Raw genomic sequence first — 17,480 nt, 5'->3', positions numbered from 1 at the left:
GAAACACTTTTAAGACATTCAATTCTGGACCAAATGGGCTCTGCGGGCAGTGGCAACACCTGTCGCTGATAAGGGGTATGTGGATGTAGCATCTGATTTGTTTTCTAATTGCCAAACTGTTTCCTGACTTTTCCACTATGAATGTAGGTTCGACCCCAGTATATTGATACGACTCCTGTTGAGATTCCAAGGTCAGGCCTGGTGTGCATGTTATATATTTTAACTGTGAGATGATATTTGCTATATCAGTTGTTTTGTTGTTTGTTAAAAAAAAAGTGTCCGAGTTTAGATTGTTTTTTGCGTGTTGCTGTTGGTGGTGGAGAAGGCTGTGAAATTTTTTCTGCAGCAATCTAGTTGATACACTTGCATGTAGGGTCGCGAAAGAACTTCATACGTACGGAGTATAATAGACTATGCATTTTGCACTGTCCAGATGCAAGTCATGTAACTTACTTTTCTCATTTATGAACACCTTAGAGATACATTAATGATAATCTGTTTTGTAATCCTTTTTAATGTATGAAACCTACCTATTAGTATCATTTCCAAAATGCGTTCAATAGTATTTATAACGACTGTTCCCTTCCCCTAGAGATTCTGTCATACTGTCATGGCATTATCTGCTGGGAGGAAGTCATGGTGCCCAGTTGATTTGCTCTATTGGGTTAGTGATTACTCCTAAAACATCATATTATATGGGGCCTGTATTGCATATAGGAAACTCCAGTGATATCTGACTGTTTTGTCCATTCAGCTTGGGTTTATTTGTTTATTATTGTCTGTCCTGTGGTTTGTGTTGACAAGCAGGCTCCAACAGGTCATGGCTATTGAAGATGGGGCTGCAGCAATTAAGGTGCTAGGCTGCTAGCACCTTGAATTGTGAAAAACCAAGTCTTCAACCTACACTGAACCTGCTATTGATAGTCAGAAGCCACAGATGACGAGAAGCCAATGATTTATTTGAAACGTCTGATGTTCTGATACAGTTATTGTCAAGCACCTAGCCCTCCAGCTATACTTGCAGAGGTGCAAGACTTAATCTGCAGAGCCACCTCTAACGACCGAAATACACGACACAATGGATAGTTCTTTGCAAGATAGTTTGCTTCAGCCAGAATCTCAATGGAGCTGCACATAGTAAGACTATTTGATACTCCCTCTGTATTTATTTAAGAGATACACTTGCCTTTCCGGCCGTATTATTTAGGGATACACTTGCCATTTGTAGTAACTTATCAACCCCACCATCTAATTAAATAATATATCTAATATATCTATGTCCCACACCTATTAACAAATAATTTCATAACTACCCCCACCTTCACCCCCTAAAATGACATGGTCCCCACTGTTTTACTTATTAAAATATCTACCAACCCACATGTTTTATTACATTATTTCATTCCTTTTTTTTCTAATACCCGTGCCCGGCCAAGTGTATCTCTTAAATAAATACGGAGGGAGTACTGTTAGTTAATTTCACATGTGGTTTAAATTTTTTCCTCCCGTGGTTTATTCTGCCACCCTTAATTGGATGTGTAGAAATTAGTTGGTACGAAACTGGTTGTGCTTGGTTTACGTTGGGGTCAGGGCAGAATGACAAGCAAACTAGAGCGTCAGATAAGTGGCCTCCTACAGTTATTCTGTCTCCTCATTCTATCCTTTTTTTTTCTTTTCCCTACTGCCTACGCCAAATGAGTTTTGCGCGTTTCGGTGAATTCAAGGACATAATGATGGCATTAGTTAGCACGGCACGATTGTGGAGTGCTAGGCCCTTTCTGGGCTGCATTTTTGGTTGGGGAAGCACACCATCATAGGAATGACTTCTGCAAGAAAGAAAGAAAAAGCCACAGAAATTAAGCCTAGGCCCGAGGCCTGTCACGTGGGCAGGGCCATGTCATGCCTTTGGCCAGCCCTTTAAACTTGGTGATATGGGAAGAGGCTACCGTGCAAGCTAGCCAATTACCTCAGTTAAGGCACAACATGAGGCATCTGAACCAGCTTAAGCTATCTTTACCCATTCCTTAAAACATAGACCACTGACCTTGCTGTTATGATGTCAACTCTTGCCTCATTCCCTATCCCTTTGCTATCCGTAATTTCTCTTACAAATGTTCTACCATGAATCATGAAGGCTTGGTGATGATTTCTATTAAGTGTATTAGATTCTACCACTAGAGCCTTGTTGATTTAAAAAAATTGTATGTTCTCTCTTTAATCTCTTTGAGATCTTTTCAGTTATACAAGTGGAATCCTGGACCTAATAGTAGTGAAACATCTTTCTTTATAGGGTAGGGGGTAATGGAGTTAGTTGTGTTATCCATCCGCTCTCACTACCATGGGAATGGGAAGTTAGGGAAAGAGGTAGGAGTATTTTATTAGGTAAGGAGGACTTTAATATATATCTGTCATAATATGTTCCTGATCCATGTTTGCACTCTAATCTTGCATCCTAAATTCTTCTTGCTCATCTGCGGCGATTCTCATCAAATGATTAAGAGCGATTTCTGAGAGCAAGAATCATGCAACATAAGCAAGATTTAAAATAAGTAATTTAGTGTAGAAAAAATTCTTAGTCATCTCTTTAGTAATTAGTTTAATTTCATTGAATATGTATCTGAATTGCCATGTTAGACATTAATGTAGCTTGGAGCCTTGGATTGGTGCATTGATAATGTTTGTACAGTTAGAAAGGTATAAACGTAAATTAAAATGAGGTAAGTGTTCTTGCAATCTATGTCACCTGGATACTACATGTGTTCAAGTGTCCGACTCGGCTAATTTGTGAAAGTTTTCATAATTTTTGCCCAAAAAGAAGTGTCAAGTTGTCTAGACTCTAGACCTATGACATTAGCCTATTTCTTTGTTGGAGTTCAGGATTCAACAAGGGTGCTTAGTTGAAAGAGAGTGCCAGTAACATAGCTTGTAATGCACAAATTATATAGTCACTTTAGATGTTCACCAGTTTAGTTTGGTATAATAAAAAGATTCACATAAAATTATTTTTCTGAAGACTTGCATGGAATTAAGTACTAATAAAGCTTATTATTTTAGAATCAATGAAGTATTACTTATATAGTTAATGGAAGGAAATCTTTGGGTATCTTAACTCGTAATATTTAAAGAATGGGTTCACATACTCCTTAATCCTTATATTTTTTGTAATACCCACTTACTGTAGACTCTTGTTTGAGGAGAAGTGAGTGAGTGTAAGAAAAAAGTAGAAAAGTAGTAGAGAGGTAGCAAAAAGGTAGGTGGTGTAAAAAGAGTGGTTAAAATGTGTAAAGTTGTAAATAGGAGAGAGTGAGTAGAAAGTTGTAAATATTGTGTGGAAAAGGGTAAGATGATAAAATGTGTTTGCCAAAAACATAATAAAGTATAAGTGGGTAGAACCCAAAAATACACTCCTTAATGGAAATTGAGTCCATAAAAAAACTAAAAAAACAGGGGAGTAATATATCACACGGCGATGATATCTTTCAACCAGAAGCTGCCATAAGGAAAATTACCCAAAGGCTACTTTTTGTAACTTGTTATATATATATAGATGTGATTTTCTTTTGGATTTATCAAAACTTTGGATCAAGAAACCTATTTTCCCCTCTAGTATGTAGAAATATTAATATTAACCTAAAGTAAAATTATTTTAGAGTATTGGAGGCAGCTCTCTGTAACTTACTTGGAAACCTAACAACTACAACTCCTTTTTCCTGTGTTTTACTCAGATATTGTAGCAACAGAAACCAAAAAAATACTCATAATTGGGATCACCGACTGGGTACTTTTACACGTAGGAGGAGAGAGATAGAGTATAGGAGTATTATTAAATATGATAAATATGAATAAAAGGTTGACATAAGTGGAAAAAATAAAGTGAGCAGAACTTAGGAAAACACTCAAAACGGAAAGTGAGTAGAACTTAGGAAAACAGATGATGTACTTGTCTCACGTTCAAACTTCTAAAAAATCGATAAATTTGCATTTTTAAATTATCATTCTTTCTCCACACATTTTTCTAAAAGACCATAGATGTTAGCTTTCCCTTGCCCCATATATAAGAAACAGTTAGCTCATATTTTCACATTTCAGGTGAAAGATTTCGTTTCATAGGTAGGTGGCACATCAGTTACAAATTTATAATAAGGATATTGTACAATGTAATATTGTAATGTATTGACGAGCTGTGTTTAACTAAGGTTTCGAAGGAACACAAATGTTCCTTTGAATTTTTTTCATCAGCATCTAATTGAAGGAAAACATGTATTGAAGTGTTTTACTTATTAGGATAAAGATTGCGTAGGTACCTTGCAAGTAACAAGTGTGTTGGAAAGTGTAAGAAAACAAATCCCTGACGATTTAAAACTAGCCAGTTTTGCAGAATTGTTCCACTGTGGGGGAGCTAACTCTTTTTCTAAATGATTTATTGTGTTATTGACAGTCAACAAGTATGATGGATACATTCTTGAGACTGGCTAAATCGAATACCTCAAAAATCTGGAGACTTGTGGTATTCTTGCCGGTTCACTTGTAAGTTCTTTCTCTCGCCAAAAAAATCATTCTCATTTCTTCTCTCGTCAAAGTTCTTTCAACTATTATTTATTAACCATGCTGGTTGGTTGCATCTTGACATTATGATTTTTTTTGTGTGTGTGTGTGCAGAAGAACAGAAAATTCTATATTACAGCTTTGATAATTCCGAAGCAGGAATCAACAACGATACCGTAAGTTGGTGCATATCTAATGCATAGGTGCATTTTCTTTCGAAATATATTGTATGATCTGTCTTTGTTTTAATCGGACTTTCTTGATCATATGACTAGTGTCAGCGACAAATGAAGAGGAGATATTTGAAGTACAAGACAAAAGATCGCTTTTCCCATTGGGATGGATTCATGTAAAATAGTCTTCTGATTGTTATATATTTGCTATGGTTTTAAGTTAGTGAAAACTATTGTGGGATATTGGGTGTTTTGTGCAATGTTGAGTTTCTATATGCTGCTCCATCTTTTTTTGTTTCCATCTGTCTGTTTCTTCCTTCTTTAAAATGAATCTACATTTTCTTTGTTGTGCATGATATGTGGAACCTCGACATGAAAACTTTTAGATGATGTTAGAATTACCTTCCCATTCCTTTCTTTTTTGATTGGTCACATTGACGATCTCCTATGACGATTCATGTTAGCCGACCCAAATCATTTTGGGACTAAGGCTTTGTTGTTGTTGTTGTTGCATGATATGTGGAACCTCGGCATGAAAACTTTTAGCTGATGTTAGAATTACCTTAATGGTTATCTGTACACATGATATGGCATGTTGTATTCTTTCTTTCTTTCTCCCTTATCATAACTTATGGTTCATTATACCCGCAGCACTAGTTGTATAGAATTTTTATTAGACATTGCTCTGTGCCTCAAAGTAAAGATCTAAAATTTTCTGATTCTTATAGTCGCCGTGACAAACATAAGCAACACCACTTTCTTTTTCTTGGAGGTGGAGCTTGGATTGTAATCCAACGCTGTAGTTGTGTAATTTTGTCACTCCGAAGTGGCCAAATTAGACTACGTAAACAGTTATTATGGAAAATGTTGATCTTAAATACATCTTCTGCATGAAATATTTTCAAGTAAAGAAGCCTTTAGTTAATTTTGGGGAGTTTATAGATAACTAATATCTGTCTCATTTTGCTATTACCAGACTCATCCCACACAATCATGTTTCATGTCATCAGTTGATGTTCATACCCATTACTCATATCAGGTAAATGATTTATATAAGCGTTGTTCCACTTACATTTTTTAAGCTTAGTTGTAATTCTCTTTTTTTGGTTGAGAGAGCTGTGGGGAGGTGAAAGATGTTTAAAACATCTCATCATATTGGCAGTATCCTGGATTGGGTTCCTTTTTCTTTTTTTAGTCTTAATCATCTATTTGCATGTTGTTGGGGACATTTCCCAAATGATTTTGAAGAGGGAGATAGATGAAGAGTATTGGTGAGAAATTTGCTGGTTAGCTGAGAAGATGAAAGATTGAAATTGAAACACATCAGATAAATACCTAAACTAAGCTAGCTGAGTTGGTAGCATGTATTTGGTTTTTGATGTAAGTATCATGGAGTCTTAAGTTTCGAGCCCCAACAATTGCTTTTCTACATTGTATTGTTTTATTTTTAAAATTTATTTCGCTCATAAACATTTTTTTTCCATGGTTGAATATTAGACTTTTGATATTATTCGAACAATATAAAGACATAAATAACTAAATACCTCGGAAATTGAATGTCTACTGTTTGTTTTGGTACTTAAGATATAGATTGGCCCCCCTAACAAAAATTTCCTGGCTTCGCCCCTGCACCCCGCTGTACTTTTTCTACGTAATAATCCTTTTAAATTGATTGAATATTGGACAGTTGTCTTTTGGTATGTTGGAGACTGTTGATTTCCATTTGCTTGCCCTAGCCCTAAGTAGATTATGGTTCTTGTCCTTGTGCTCTTTCAGTTAAGCTTTTGGCCCCATTAACCCCATCTGGTAACCCATCTAATGATCTAAACTTATTCTATTCTGCTGGATGTTCACTTAATCTGTTTTATATGGAGAATTTCTGCCCACTTCACAGCATTCCGAGTTTATTTATCAGTTACATATTGCAATTGAAACGTTTATACCTTCTAGTCTCTCTATTGCTTAATGGTCAAATCTACTCAAAGGAAATCTCGAGTTGTGACAATAGTTTAAGTCAATTATTGTGGTACAGATCTGTCCTCTGGAAGTGAAGCAGATCATTTTAGTCATAAGAGATTTTTAAAAAAAAGATTGAGAAGAAAACAGAACATTCCATTATTTTTTTCAAGTTATTAGTAGGTTATGACATGGAGTAAGTGCAGTATGTACTTGCCATCTAATAGGAAATTGGTGTCTAAGGCTTATTGCTCACTGTCTGAGGCCAAACTGGTGCTCTTTTGTAGAAAACGAGAGGGAGAGGAGGGGGGAGGGGGAGTGGTTGGAGGGGAATCAGGCTAACCTGCAGGACATAGAGGGTAATCATCATTGAAAGTTGACAATGGATGTAATCAATGTAATGAGTTGAGAGCTTAGAAATAACTGGAATAAAACTTCAGCCACACCTGTTTTGAAAGTTGTCCATTTATATATTCAATGATGCTATGCTGGCAGTAAATGTTTAGTACCAAATGCGACAAACTAGCTAGGATAATATTATTTCCAACTAATATGTTACGGAGATGAAAAAACCTCATTGCCTTCTCAGGTCATGTTGCCTGAAGCTGTTGCAATTGTAATGGCAACCAAGAGATAGAAACAAGTATGTAACTTAACCACTTTTGTCGGTTAGATTCACTATAATTCTGTGTTTGTGGATGTCTTTGTAACTTTTGGTTTGTCCCAAGCAGAACTCATGGCATTTTCCGATTGACAACCCCTGGTGGCATGTCGGTTATTAGACATTGTGAGCGGCGTGGATTTCATTCACATGAACAGCCTGCTGATGGCGGACCCTTATACAAACAATGTACAGATGTATATATGAATCCAAGTTGAAGTTGATGTTATTGATCTTAGATGATTATTGTTGAATTGCATTATTTTTTCCCCTTCCCCCATTTCTGGATAGCCGAAGGCATTGTGTTTCACTCTGGCTTTGTAATTGTCAGATAACAGTACATATTGTAAAATGAAAAAGAAATAGATGCATTTTGATTTTCTTGTGTACTGGCAGTTGTATTTTGTAAGATGTGATATTCAAACATAACTCATTGTATAAATAATGACAATATCATTTGGTTTTCCAAATTAATACAATACTTGAACCAGAAACTATATATACTGAGTTTGTATTATTGAAGCTCTCCATCGACAGTGTTATTTTGGATTTCTGGTCTATATAGAACGCTTTTTTGTTTTTTGGATATTTCGGTAACATTGAATTGAGCTTATCTGAACCAACATATTACCACTGTATTCTATAAACTAGGAAACACCTTTACTAGACCAAACAATGAAACAGTGATACAAGTAGAACATCTCGAGATTGGGAGTTTGGCTTGAATAGGGAAAAACTTTTATCAAAATTTGTGTCCAATTATTATTTTAACCAATTAAATCTATTGGGTCATTTATTCTCTCACACTTTTCCATTGGAACATTAACTTTTTCTCATTTTCCCAATATCAGAATGTAATTTTCCTCGCTTACATAAAAAACTTAGAAGAATCTCAATGCATATTAATTAGTCTTTAAAATGCGTGCAAAATACCAAACGTAAAAAACAAAAAGAGACGGAGGGAATAACACTCATTGAATTAAGAAGTCAATTCAATTGTCTTAAACTCCGCACCGGTCAAACTGGTGCGAACATGGACGGAAGGAGTATATTTCTACTTTGTATTAATGAAGCTCTCCATCTGATGATATAGAGAGTTGATATTTTGGATTTCTGGTCTATAGGACGCCCTTTTGTTTTTTAGATTTTTACGGTAACTTTGAATTGTGCTTATTTGATCCAACATAATACGACAAGTATTCTATAAACTAGAAAAACACCTTTACTTTATCAAACAATGAAACAGTGATACAAGTAGAACATCTCGAGATGAAGAGTTTGTTTTGAATAGAGAAAAACTTTTTATCAATCCGACTCGTATGCTACTCTAATAATGTACAGGCCATTATAATGATGGATTATACAGAATCAAAAGTGGTTTATCGTTAAAGTATATAGATAGATGAAAAGTTAGTTAATCGTTAAAGTATGTAGAATAAAGAGTTTGTTAATCGTTAAAGTATATAACAAATGAACAAATCCGTTTTTGTTGTATTTATTACCTACTTTAACGGAACGTTTGGTAGCTGGCCATAAATGGTGTCCATAGGAATGAATTTGTATGTAAATTTGTAAAGAAAATCAACTTGCATTCCAATGGTATGCTAGTTCCCTCAAAATAATCTCTTTTTCTTTATAAATTTCCATTACCATCCATTACCATTTGAGAAGTGGTATTAGATGGGAATGCAAATTACAAAGAAAAACAAACACCAAGTTTGAGACAAAATTTCATTACCATGGACATCATCATGTTCTTTTCTTGTCGAATAACACTTAAATTTATTCTCATATTCCCACCATTTAATACCGGCTACCAAACGGCCCGTAAGTTTTCTTAGGTATTACCTGAATCAATTGGTTTAAACTAATCTATAGGCCCAGCCCTACAGAATAGGCGAGGGTGCGACCGTCTAGGGCCCAAGGTGAAAAGGGGCCCAAATAAAAGTTTGTCCAGCAAATTAGTAATATTAATAAATAACGCATTAATAGACATGTTATTTCCATGGGTAGAAAGTGAGTGCTAAAATTGTGATACCTACCTCAGTTTAGTGTTCAACTCTTTTCTTTTTTAACTTGTCAATATTTTATTTTTGTTTGTTAACTTCTACTGTAATTTTTTTATTTTAATTTATTTTTTATCAACTAATTTTCTCATTATAATATTTTGTACATACAGGGGCGTGTTCGGCGGTAGCGTTTGAGGTACGGGTACGTTTTGACCTAGTCAATATGCTACTTGTAAAATTTGTAAGTGTTTGTAAAGTAGTGATTAGGTAGCGGTTAGCGGTTGGATAGCTTTTGTCAAACTTAAATTAAGTAACGTTTAAGATAGAGGTAAGCGTTTAACAAATTTAGAATAAGTTTTTAAATGATATTCTAGCTTTTATTTTTATTTATAATATCAACCGCTACTTTTACCGAACACGTCATATTAGTTACCCGCTAATTTGACACTAACCGTTACCTGCTACTATTCACCGCTACTCGCTACTCTAACCGCTACCCGCTACTCAACCGCTAACCGCTACCGGCCACCGCTAATTTGCCGAACAGGGCCATAGTGTCTCAATTATTTAAACCCTTTATTTAAACCCTTAACTACATGTGGGCGAAAAAAATGCTTATTGTTGGATTGTGGTCTATAAGTTTAAAATAGATATCAAATTTTAATGAAGACAAAATTAACCGATACTTTATATGCTCAAAATGCACCTTTATTTTTTTTCTATATAAAAATATCTCTATGCATACTCCGTATTAATTACTTGTAATTAAGTATTTATTTTATTGAAATATTCAAGAGACTAGAGCAGGATTTTGAAATTCTAGAATCGTGCAAAGGAGATATAATAAAAACTAGATTAGGTCCCGTGCTCGCATGGTTATTTGAAATTATAATTGATCATCTTTTTTAACTGGAATATTTATCCCTTAAATCTATTCCGTAATTAATAAATCTCGAACGTACTCATTTTATCATACAATTCACAATTTCCCGCTCTATTACGTATTATATATTTTATATGTTTAATATGATGATTTGACCAAATTAAACATTTGATATGCTTAATATGAACAAAATATTGAGTAAGAATGTTTCTATTATTGATATGACGATCTGACTAAATATTACCAAAATTGTCTAATAATGTCATAGGAGTATTTAATAATCTTATAATTTTTTCTATTTATAAACATTTATACAAAAAAAGAGAAAATAACAATAGAATAAAGTAGGTATATTTTTTTTAGGAAAGGGTTTTTGGCGGGAAAAAAATCGTACCACGAATTGACACGTGTCATTCCCGATGTCTCTTTTAGTATATAGTATAGATTTATTGATTTGAATTCAACAATATAACGGGTTTAACAAAAAAAAATTATGATACAGTTAAAGACGTATCATTTTGGAAAGAGTCATGATCTCTTATTTCGCTTAGGGCCCTCAAAATGTTTGGATCGAGGCTGCCATCTACTTATATATAGTCCTTTTTTGGAGCAAAAAATCATCATCAACAATACAGTTTATACCTAATTCCAAGTGTATCTAGATATACAATCGTCATGTTATGCCTTAAACGGTTTAAACCTATAAATCGGTGGTCGACGTTCTGCATGTTCGCGGCAATTAGGTACATAATTATTTAATTATGAGTACAGAAAAAACATATAATGGAAAGTATTGTAATTTATTGCAACAACGAATTTTAATACAAAAGTCAAACATTTGTTATTGGATATGTTGAATATGCTGACAAGTATATTCAATAGTCCTTTTCATCCGTTTTCCTTCAATTTTCACCAAAAGCTCGTATATTTTCTCATTAATTAATTAGTGGGGCTAATAAAAATAAATATTCCGTATCTCTTATTATCAATACATCAAATAAATTAATAAAAATAGATTTACCACCTAAACAAAACTAGAAGTTAGTTGGGACTTGGGAGGTTACTTGTATCTTTTCTACCTTTGCCTCTCTAAGAAGAGAAACACATTTGAAGTTTCTCGATTCTCAAATAATGATTATCCACCCACGAGAAATTTCATTTAACACTTAGGTGCACCTAGCTTTAGATACGTGTTTTTTTCTTTGTTTGATAAAATAAAACAAGGTAAAATGAAAGAAAAGAAACAATTGGGATAAACGAGTGTGCTTTTATTCTAGGTGCACCTGAGTGTAAGATAGATTTAGTACCACCTACTCGTCATTATTTCTCTCTCTCCTCAACCAAAATAACTTCACCAAAAATGTTTTGTAGTTTGATGGAGCAGTTGAACCTTCCTCATACATTTTGTTTTCCTTGTATACTTTACCAAAAAAGCGTCATCAAGAATTATTATTATTCATCACTTGTTCTTCAATCTTTCCAACTATTTCAAAAAAAAAAAACCAACTTTAACACACTTGTTTCTTTGACTTAATGTTAAAACAATCTTCACCCTTTTAACAACAGCCGGCCATCAAATTTGACCTCTCTCAAAAGTAAGCTTAAACAATGATGGCAGTGAACCTGTTAACAAGCCGGGGACTCGAGCAGCGCTTGCTCGAGCCCCCGGTTATCATTCTCTCGTGACCTTCAGAGAGAAATATGAACCAAAACCAAAACCAACAAGAAGTTGATGATAGACAAGATATGTCACTCTTATCATCAATTGACCAAAACTATGATTGTGATTTCAACTTCTGTGTGACTTCTGCAGGTTTTCCTGATACTGAAAGTTGTCCTGCAGATGAGCTGTTTTTCAATGGTGTGATCATCCCAACTCAAATGAAGGAAAAGCTCAATTCCATTAATCATTGCGTGAGAGAGAAAGATGAAGAGATTACTTCTTCAACAACAGCAACATTAGTCCGGCAAGACAAGACACAATCAAAGTCTTTTTGGAGGTTCAAAAGAAGTAGCAGTCTCAACTGTGAGAATTTCAGTAACAAGAGGACTTCTTCATCAGTTTGGTCATTGCCACTTCTTTGGAGGAGTAAATCAACTGGTTTTTCATCAAATGAGTTTGTTAAGCTAAATCAGAAGAATACTGGCTCGAATCATGGTAAGGTAGTAATGAATAATACTAATCAGAATTCAAGAAATTCTTCTTCTTCGCCGTCTTCTTGTCAGAAGCCTCCATTGAGAAAGAGTGGTTCAGGTGGTGGTGTTAGAAACAGTGCTGCTTTGAATGTTCCACCTCCTTACATAACAAAAGGTACATCAGATCTTCTGGGATTTGGTTCGTTGTTTCGCAATGGATCGAGAGAGAAGAAGAGCAAGAAATGAACAGAGTTTTTCTAAGTGTCATTTCTGGACTTGACTTGTATAGTATTAGTATTTTATCTTTACTACTAGTAGTATGTTAACTGCTGTATTGCTAATCTGTTCTTGAAAAAGTTCCTTTTTTTGGGTTAGATTAGATATAGTAATCATGAGCAGATATTAGATAATAGTAATATATAAGCATTTGTTGGTTGGATTGAGAAAATTGTTTAAGGTACGTCGAGGAAGGTTAGGGTAATCTTCTCTCAAACAGTCTAGAAAACCCTAGGCTTAATGTATTTTTTTTTAAAAAATATTTACATCACTGCGATATTTAATATGTGACCAATTTACTTCTCTATAAATATGTCATATGAGCAACAACTTTGGCCACAATTCAGACATGTAATAGAGATCATATGTAACATCTAGTCATCTTTGACCTACAACGAGGTCACATTTAGATCACTACAGTACTGTTGAACTTGGTGTATTTTTGTTGAACTTATTTATTACTGTTGTTTAACTTATTTTATTATCTATAAAGCCTAACTTGTTGAAGGAAATGAAGGGAAGAGAAAGGAAATATAATTGACAACGTTTAATTTTCTCTTTCCTCCCAATTCTTCCCGCTTTGGAAGGAAAAGAAACAGAAATTTGACAGCTTTCTTCTCATTTCCCTTCCTTTCCCATCAAATTCCATATAATTTGTCAAACCAAACATCGGAACGTAATGGAAGTTACTTTGCACCTATTTGTCGATACAATACATTAGAGGTGTGATGGAAGAGAAACATGTGACATTTATTCATAGACTGACGAACTAGAAAACAGTTCGTGTTACATCAATATCCACAAGTAATTATTTGTTACGCGTCCACAAATCTCTGTTAACCAAATCATTCCACAAGGAGTAGCAAATAAGGAAGAAGTATCTTCTTCCTTTCATAGGCTAGGATTGCTTCATCTTTAATCTTAAGTGGCTAAAGTGTAGGGTTCACAACTATCATGAACACAGGCCAAGACATCTTTGTAATCCCTAGAGATTGTGAACGAATCGTAAACTTTACCATCACTGCTTTTTACATATTCAAACTCCAGACTTGAATGATTGTATGCTGTTAGCTTAACATATCCAAAATCCTGGTCTCTGTATATACTCCAAGCAGTTTTTATGGACTGAACTCATTTAAGTGGGATCCGCCGCCACCAGCAACAACATGAATGGTACCATTCACCACACCTGAGTAGTGAGAGCTCCCCTCTTCACACATTGGTTCTGCACCCAACAAAATATCATTAAGGGTGCGTTCTATTCACCTGATTTTCACTTTTTTTTTTTTGAACCTTATCTTATATGAACTTATTAGAACTTATCAAAACTTATTTTAGTTATAAATTGTACTTGTTTCTACCCTTATTTTTTCTGAACTTATCTTATCTGGATTTATCTGAACTTATTTTCCTGAAATAAGCGGAAATAAGGTGCAAAGAAAGTTACCTGGTAAACAGGGCATGTTCTCTCATAATTATGAACATGGCCCCAAAATGCAAGATCAACTTTGTACTTCTGCCATAACTTTTGTAGGTCATCTCTCCCCATTGGCTCATCAAATGATCCTTCCATACCAAACCATTTATTCGAGGAATAACCAAGGGGCCGATGACCAGCAAAGATTAACCAAGGCTGTTTATGTCTATTAGCAGATGCAAGGCATTCTTCAAGGAATTTGTATTGTTCACTACCTGCCCTCCAATCATGCTCTGTATCTGCTATGCAGAAATGGAACATTCCATAGTCTGTTGAGTACCTGCGCTTAATTTCATGACATACTTAGAAATACTGAAATTCAACATTGATGATTTGTTAAATGCCAAATCTAATAATTTGCATACCAAAACTTAGCTCGGTTTTTGGCAGGAACATAGAATGTTGTTTCAGCAGGGACACCACATTCGCCACCAGAGTCATTACTTATATAGAAAGATCCTGAATCTGGTACATCACGCTCATGATTTCCACTGGACAGTATCAATATATCATCATTAAGGCAATATCAAACAATAGAATCTTCAAAAAAAACTTAATATGCAGTATATATGATCAACCTCGTATCAAAAGTTTTAAAATTTATGGAACACAAACCTTGCAACCATGAATGGTTTAACTGATGCAATGGGCTCAACTTGTGCAGTAAATTGGTCCCATTGTGAGATATATCCATTAGCATATGGTAAATCTCCTATAAGGAAAACTGCATCAATGTTGTCAATATCTTTAACGAGTTGGTCAGTAGTATTCAGTGCTCCTGGTTGATAATCAGCATACTCATTTGATCCATCTCGTTCTCCCTTTAATTACAATTATTACAAAAAAAAAATGTCATCTTGCTGCTATGCCTATATGTCCTAGTATGAATTAAACCTTGATATTTTTCAGGGCAAATTTGTCAAAAAAGACCTCGAGTATTAAAAACTTTTAGTATCAGGAAGTGTCATACCTTCCCCATGTCCCCAAATATTACAACACGTTGTAGTGAACTTTCTCCCGGAACTGGGGGTGATTTAAACTTGTATTTCTTGCTCCAGACATATGAACCATTTGGTAACTTATGACCCAACCTATAAGAGTACCTGGACATAACAAATGATGACAATTCATTAATAAGCCTAAACTTTGATTATGACTAGTACTGCGAATTATTTTTGAATCATACATTGTGTTTGGCCATAGTTCTTTCATATAGCTAGTGTGTATAAATCCAGGATCCCTCCAACCAACTGTTCGTGCAGGTGAAGCTTCACAATAACAAACAACTCCATTAGTTTAGTAGTCAATGATGAAGATTCTGAATTAGCTAGGTATCTTTACATGATAAGACCATGAAATCTTTTTGAGTGAAACAAACTACCACATATACAATCTGCAGAAATGATATTAGAAGAGGAAGATCAACAAAGCATACCACACATTTGGTTACGAGTATATGTAAAAGTTGCTGCAGGTGATTGAATGGTAGCTCCATCCACAGCCCCCCACTCAACAAAAGGAACAGATTCACCTATGTTGTAACCACTTGTCCATGTCACTGTCATCTGTACAATCACAAAGTGCAGCAACACGATATCAGAATACTGAATATCCGTTTTCAGCATTCTAACTGCTAGATTTTTCTCCCATAGACACATTTTAAGCACATGAGAAACATAGATACAGGCAGAAACTTACCACATCCCAAGTTTCTCCCATAGCAAGTCGAGGATAAGGGGTGCTTTGGGTTTGGAAAAACAGATATAGGGGTTGAAACTGCCCACCAGCTTTGGCTACATTCACCAACAAAGGAAACATAAGTAGCATTTATAGTATAATTGATTAGAAATAATGAAAGAGTGAATCTTCTTCTGGTTCATTGATAAACTCACATTAGACAAGCCTCCAGTAAACAATGCAAAGGAAAAATCTGCTCTTTGATTAATCAACTCGAACTTCAATTCAGCTTTTCCATTTTTGAGATAATTTGAATTCGAGTAGTTTGCATATTTGTACTGAATGTCATCAAAACTCAAACAATATTATTACCCACTAGTGCTACTGTTTGAAGTTCAATCTTAAACTTAAGTTTATTATTACCTTTATAGGAGCAGTGCATATAACTGGGTCCTCACTCTCCATTACCACTTCTTACAGTCTGTAGATGCACTGAGAAAACAAAATAAGTGTAAGAATATATACATCCTACTTCACCTATGAAAGGAAAGAATATAAACTCCTTTGAATGTTTAGAGAAGTATGGCATGAAACTCAGAATCCGACTACTCTGCTAGTTAAGATTTGTTAAAACCATTTCTTTTTTCCTTAATAATTGTCTATCAAATTCATTTCAGGAAATATAAGTTCGAGTAGTTCCGATATGTGACTTCAGTCTGTCACTCGTCTCAACTCGCAAAGCAGGCTACTTGGCTGCAGCCTGTAACAAAGAGGATGAGTACCTCGGGTGATGTCAGTCTCAAAATAAATTTGACACATCAATGGATTGAAGTTCTGGACCAAGGAATGTTATACCAAGGGTTGGACAAAGATAGCAACAGTCAAGTGCAGAGAATCCTGTATGGAAACATGCTTTTGGTAGCTAGGACAAGAAGGGGTAGGTGATTTGTGCCTTTTCTAGGACATTCCTAAATGAATCGACGTCGTGTGCAGTAGCAGATAGTCTAGTGGAGGAAGTAGCGATCGTAAATTAGTGGACTAAGGTACCCTTTTGAGAGTACTGCTCAAGTTGTGATCACATCTTTCAAGGTTCAAATCAGCAGGATGGCCAAATGCAGTTGTTGGTTTTATATCTTTAGCTATAAATCTTGTCTCCTAAAAAGTATTTTCTTATTTCATACTATATCCAAAAACCAACCACTTTATTTGTTTGAAAGGGAAATTTATCTTACATTATTGGTCCTATAAACTTTTCCAACAATGATAATGTGGTCTATTTTAACTCAAACAAACAAAGCTTGTATTTTAGTCAGTGCCTTGAGCTTTGAGGTGCAGCACTTTGGTGCTCTCCTCATATGGAGTGGTCTCCAGTGCATAGATCCAGCTTCAAGGCACACTCCCCCTCAATTAAATAGAGAGTTGTAAGTTTGAATCACCTTAGTCTAATAAACTGTGAAAATGTTATTTTATAAGAAAAAAAGACAGGAATTAAGCTGCATACTTGAACTTTGCAGGGGAGAAGACTCCGACCCAATCATCAGACGATGATTGTCAGACATCAGAGTAACTGTTACCGGGCGGACATAGTCATTTGACTCATTCCCTGTTAAAAAATTTCAATTAAGCACCACAAGAAAATGGAATGATCAAATACAACTGACTAGTAGTACACATTCTCGGTAAATCA

At 35.0% G+C, this 17,480-nt stretch overlaps 1 protein-coding gene and 2 pseudogenes across 1 annotated transcript; 2 read left to right on the top strand and 1 right to left on the bottom strand.

Annotated features, from left to right (window-relative positions):
• The first annotated feature begins 147 nt into the window (after positions 1 to 147).
• On the top strand, positions 148 to 7,746 carry LOC130465301 (AMSH-like ubiquitin thioesterase 1; annotated as a pseudogene).
• A 4,175-nt stretch (positions 7,747 to 11,921) lies between these two features.
• On the top strand, positions 11,922 to 12,697 carry LOC110804505 (uncharacterized). Its single transcript, XM_022010100.2, has one exon. The coding sequence runs from the start codon at positions 11,929 to 11,931 to the stop codon at positions 12,607 to 12,609; it is 681 nt and encodes a 226-aa protein (XP_021865792.2). The 5' UTR covers positions 11,922 to 11,928; the 3' UTR covers positions 12,610 to 12,697.
• Positions 12,698 to 13,368: 671 nt separating this feature from the next.
• Positions 13,369 to 16,258, bottom strand: LOC130465300 (probable inactive purple acid phosphatase 27; annotated as a pseudogene).
• Between the last annotated feature and the right edge of the window lie 1,222 nt (positions 16,259 to 17,480).

Source organism: Spinacia oleracea, unplaced genomic scaffold (assembly GCF_020520425.1).
Source record: "Spinacia oleracea cultivar Varoflay unplaced genomic scaffold, BTI_SOV_V1 SOVchr0_125, whole genome shotgun sequence".
NCBI lineage: Eukaryota > Viridiplantae > Streptophyta > Magnoliopsida > Caryophyllales > Amaranthaceae > Spinacia > Spinacia oleracea.
The sequence above is the reverse complement of the archived record's forward strand: the minus strand, read 5'-3'. Positions and strand labels throughout refer to the sequence as shown.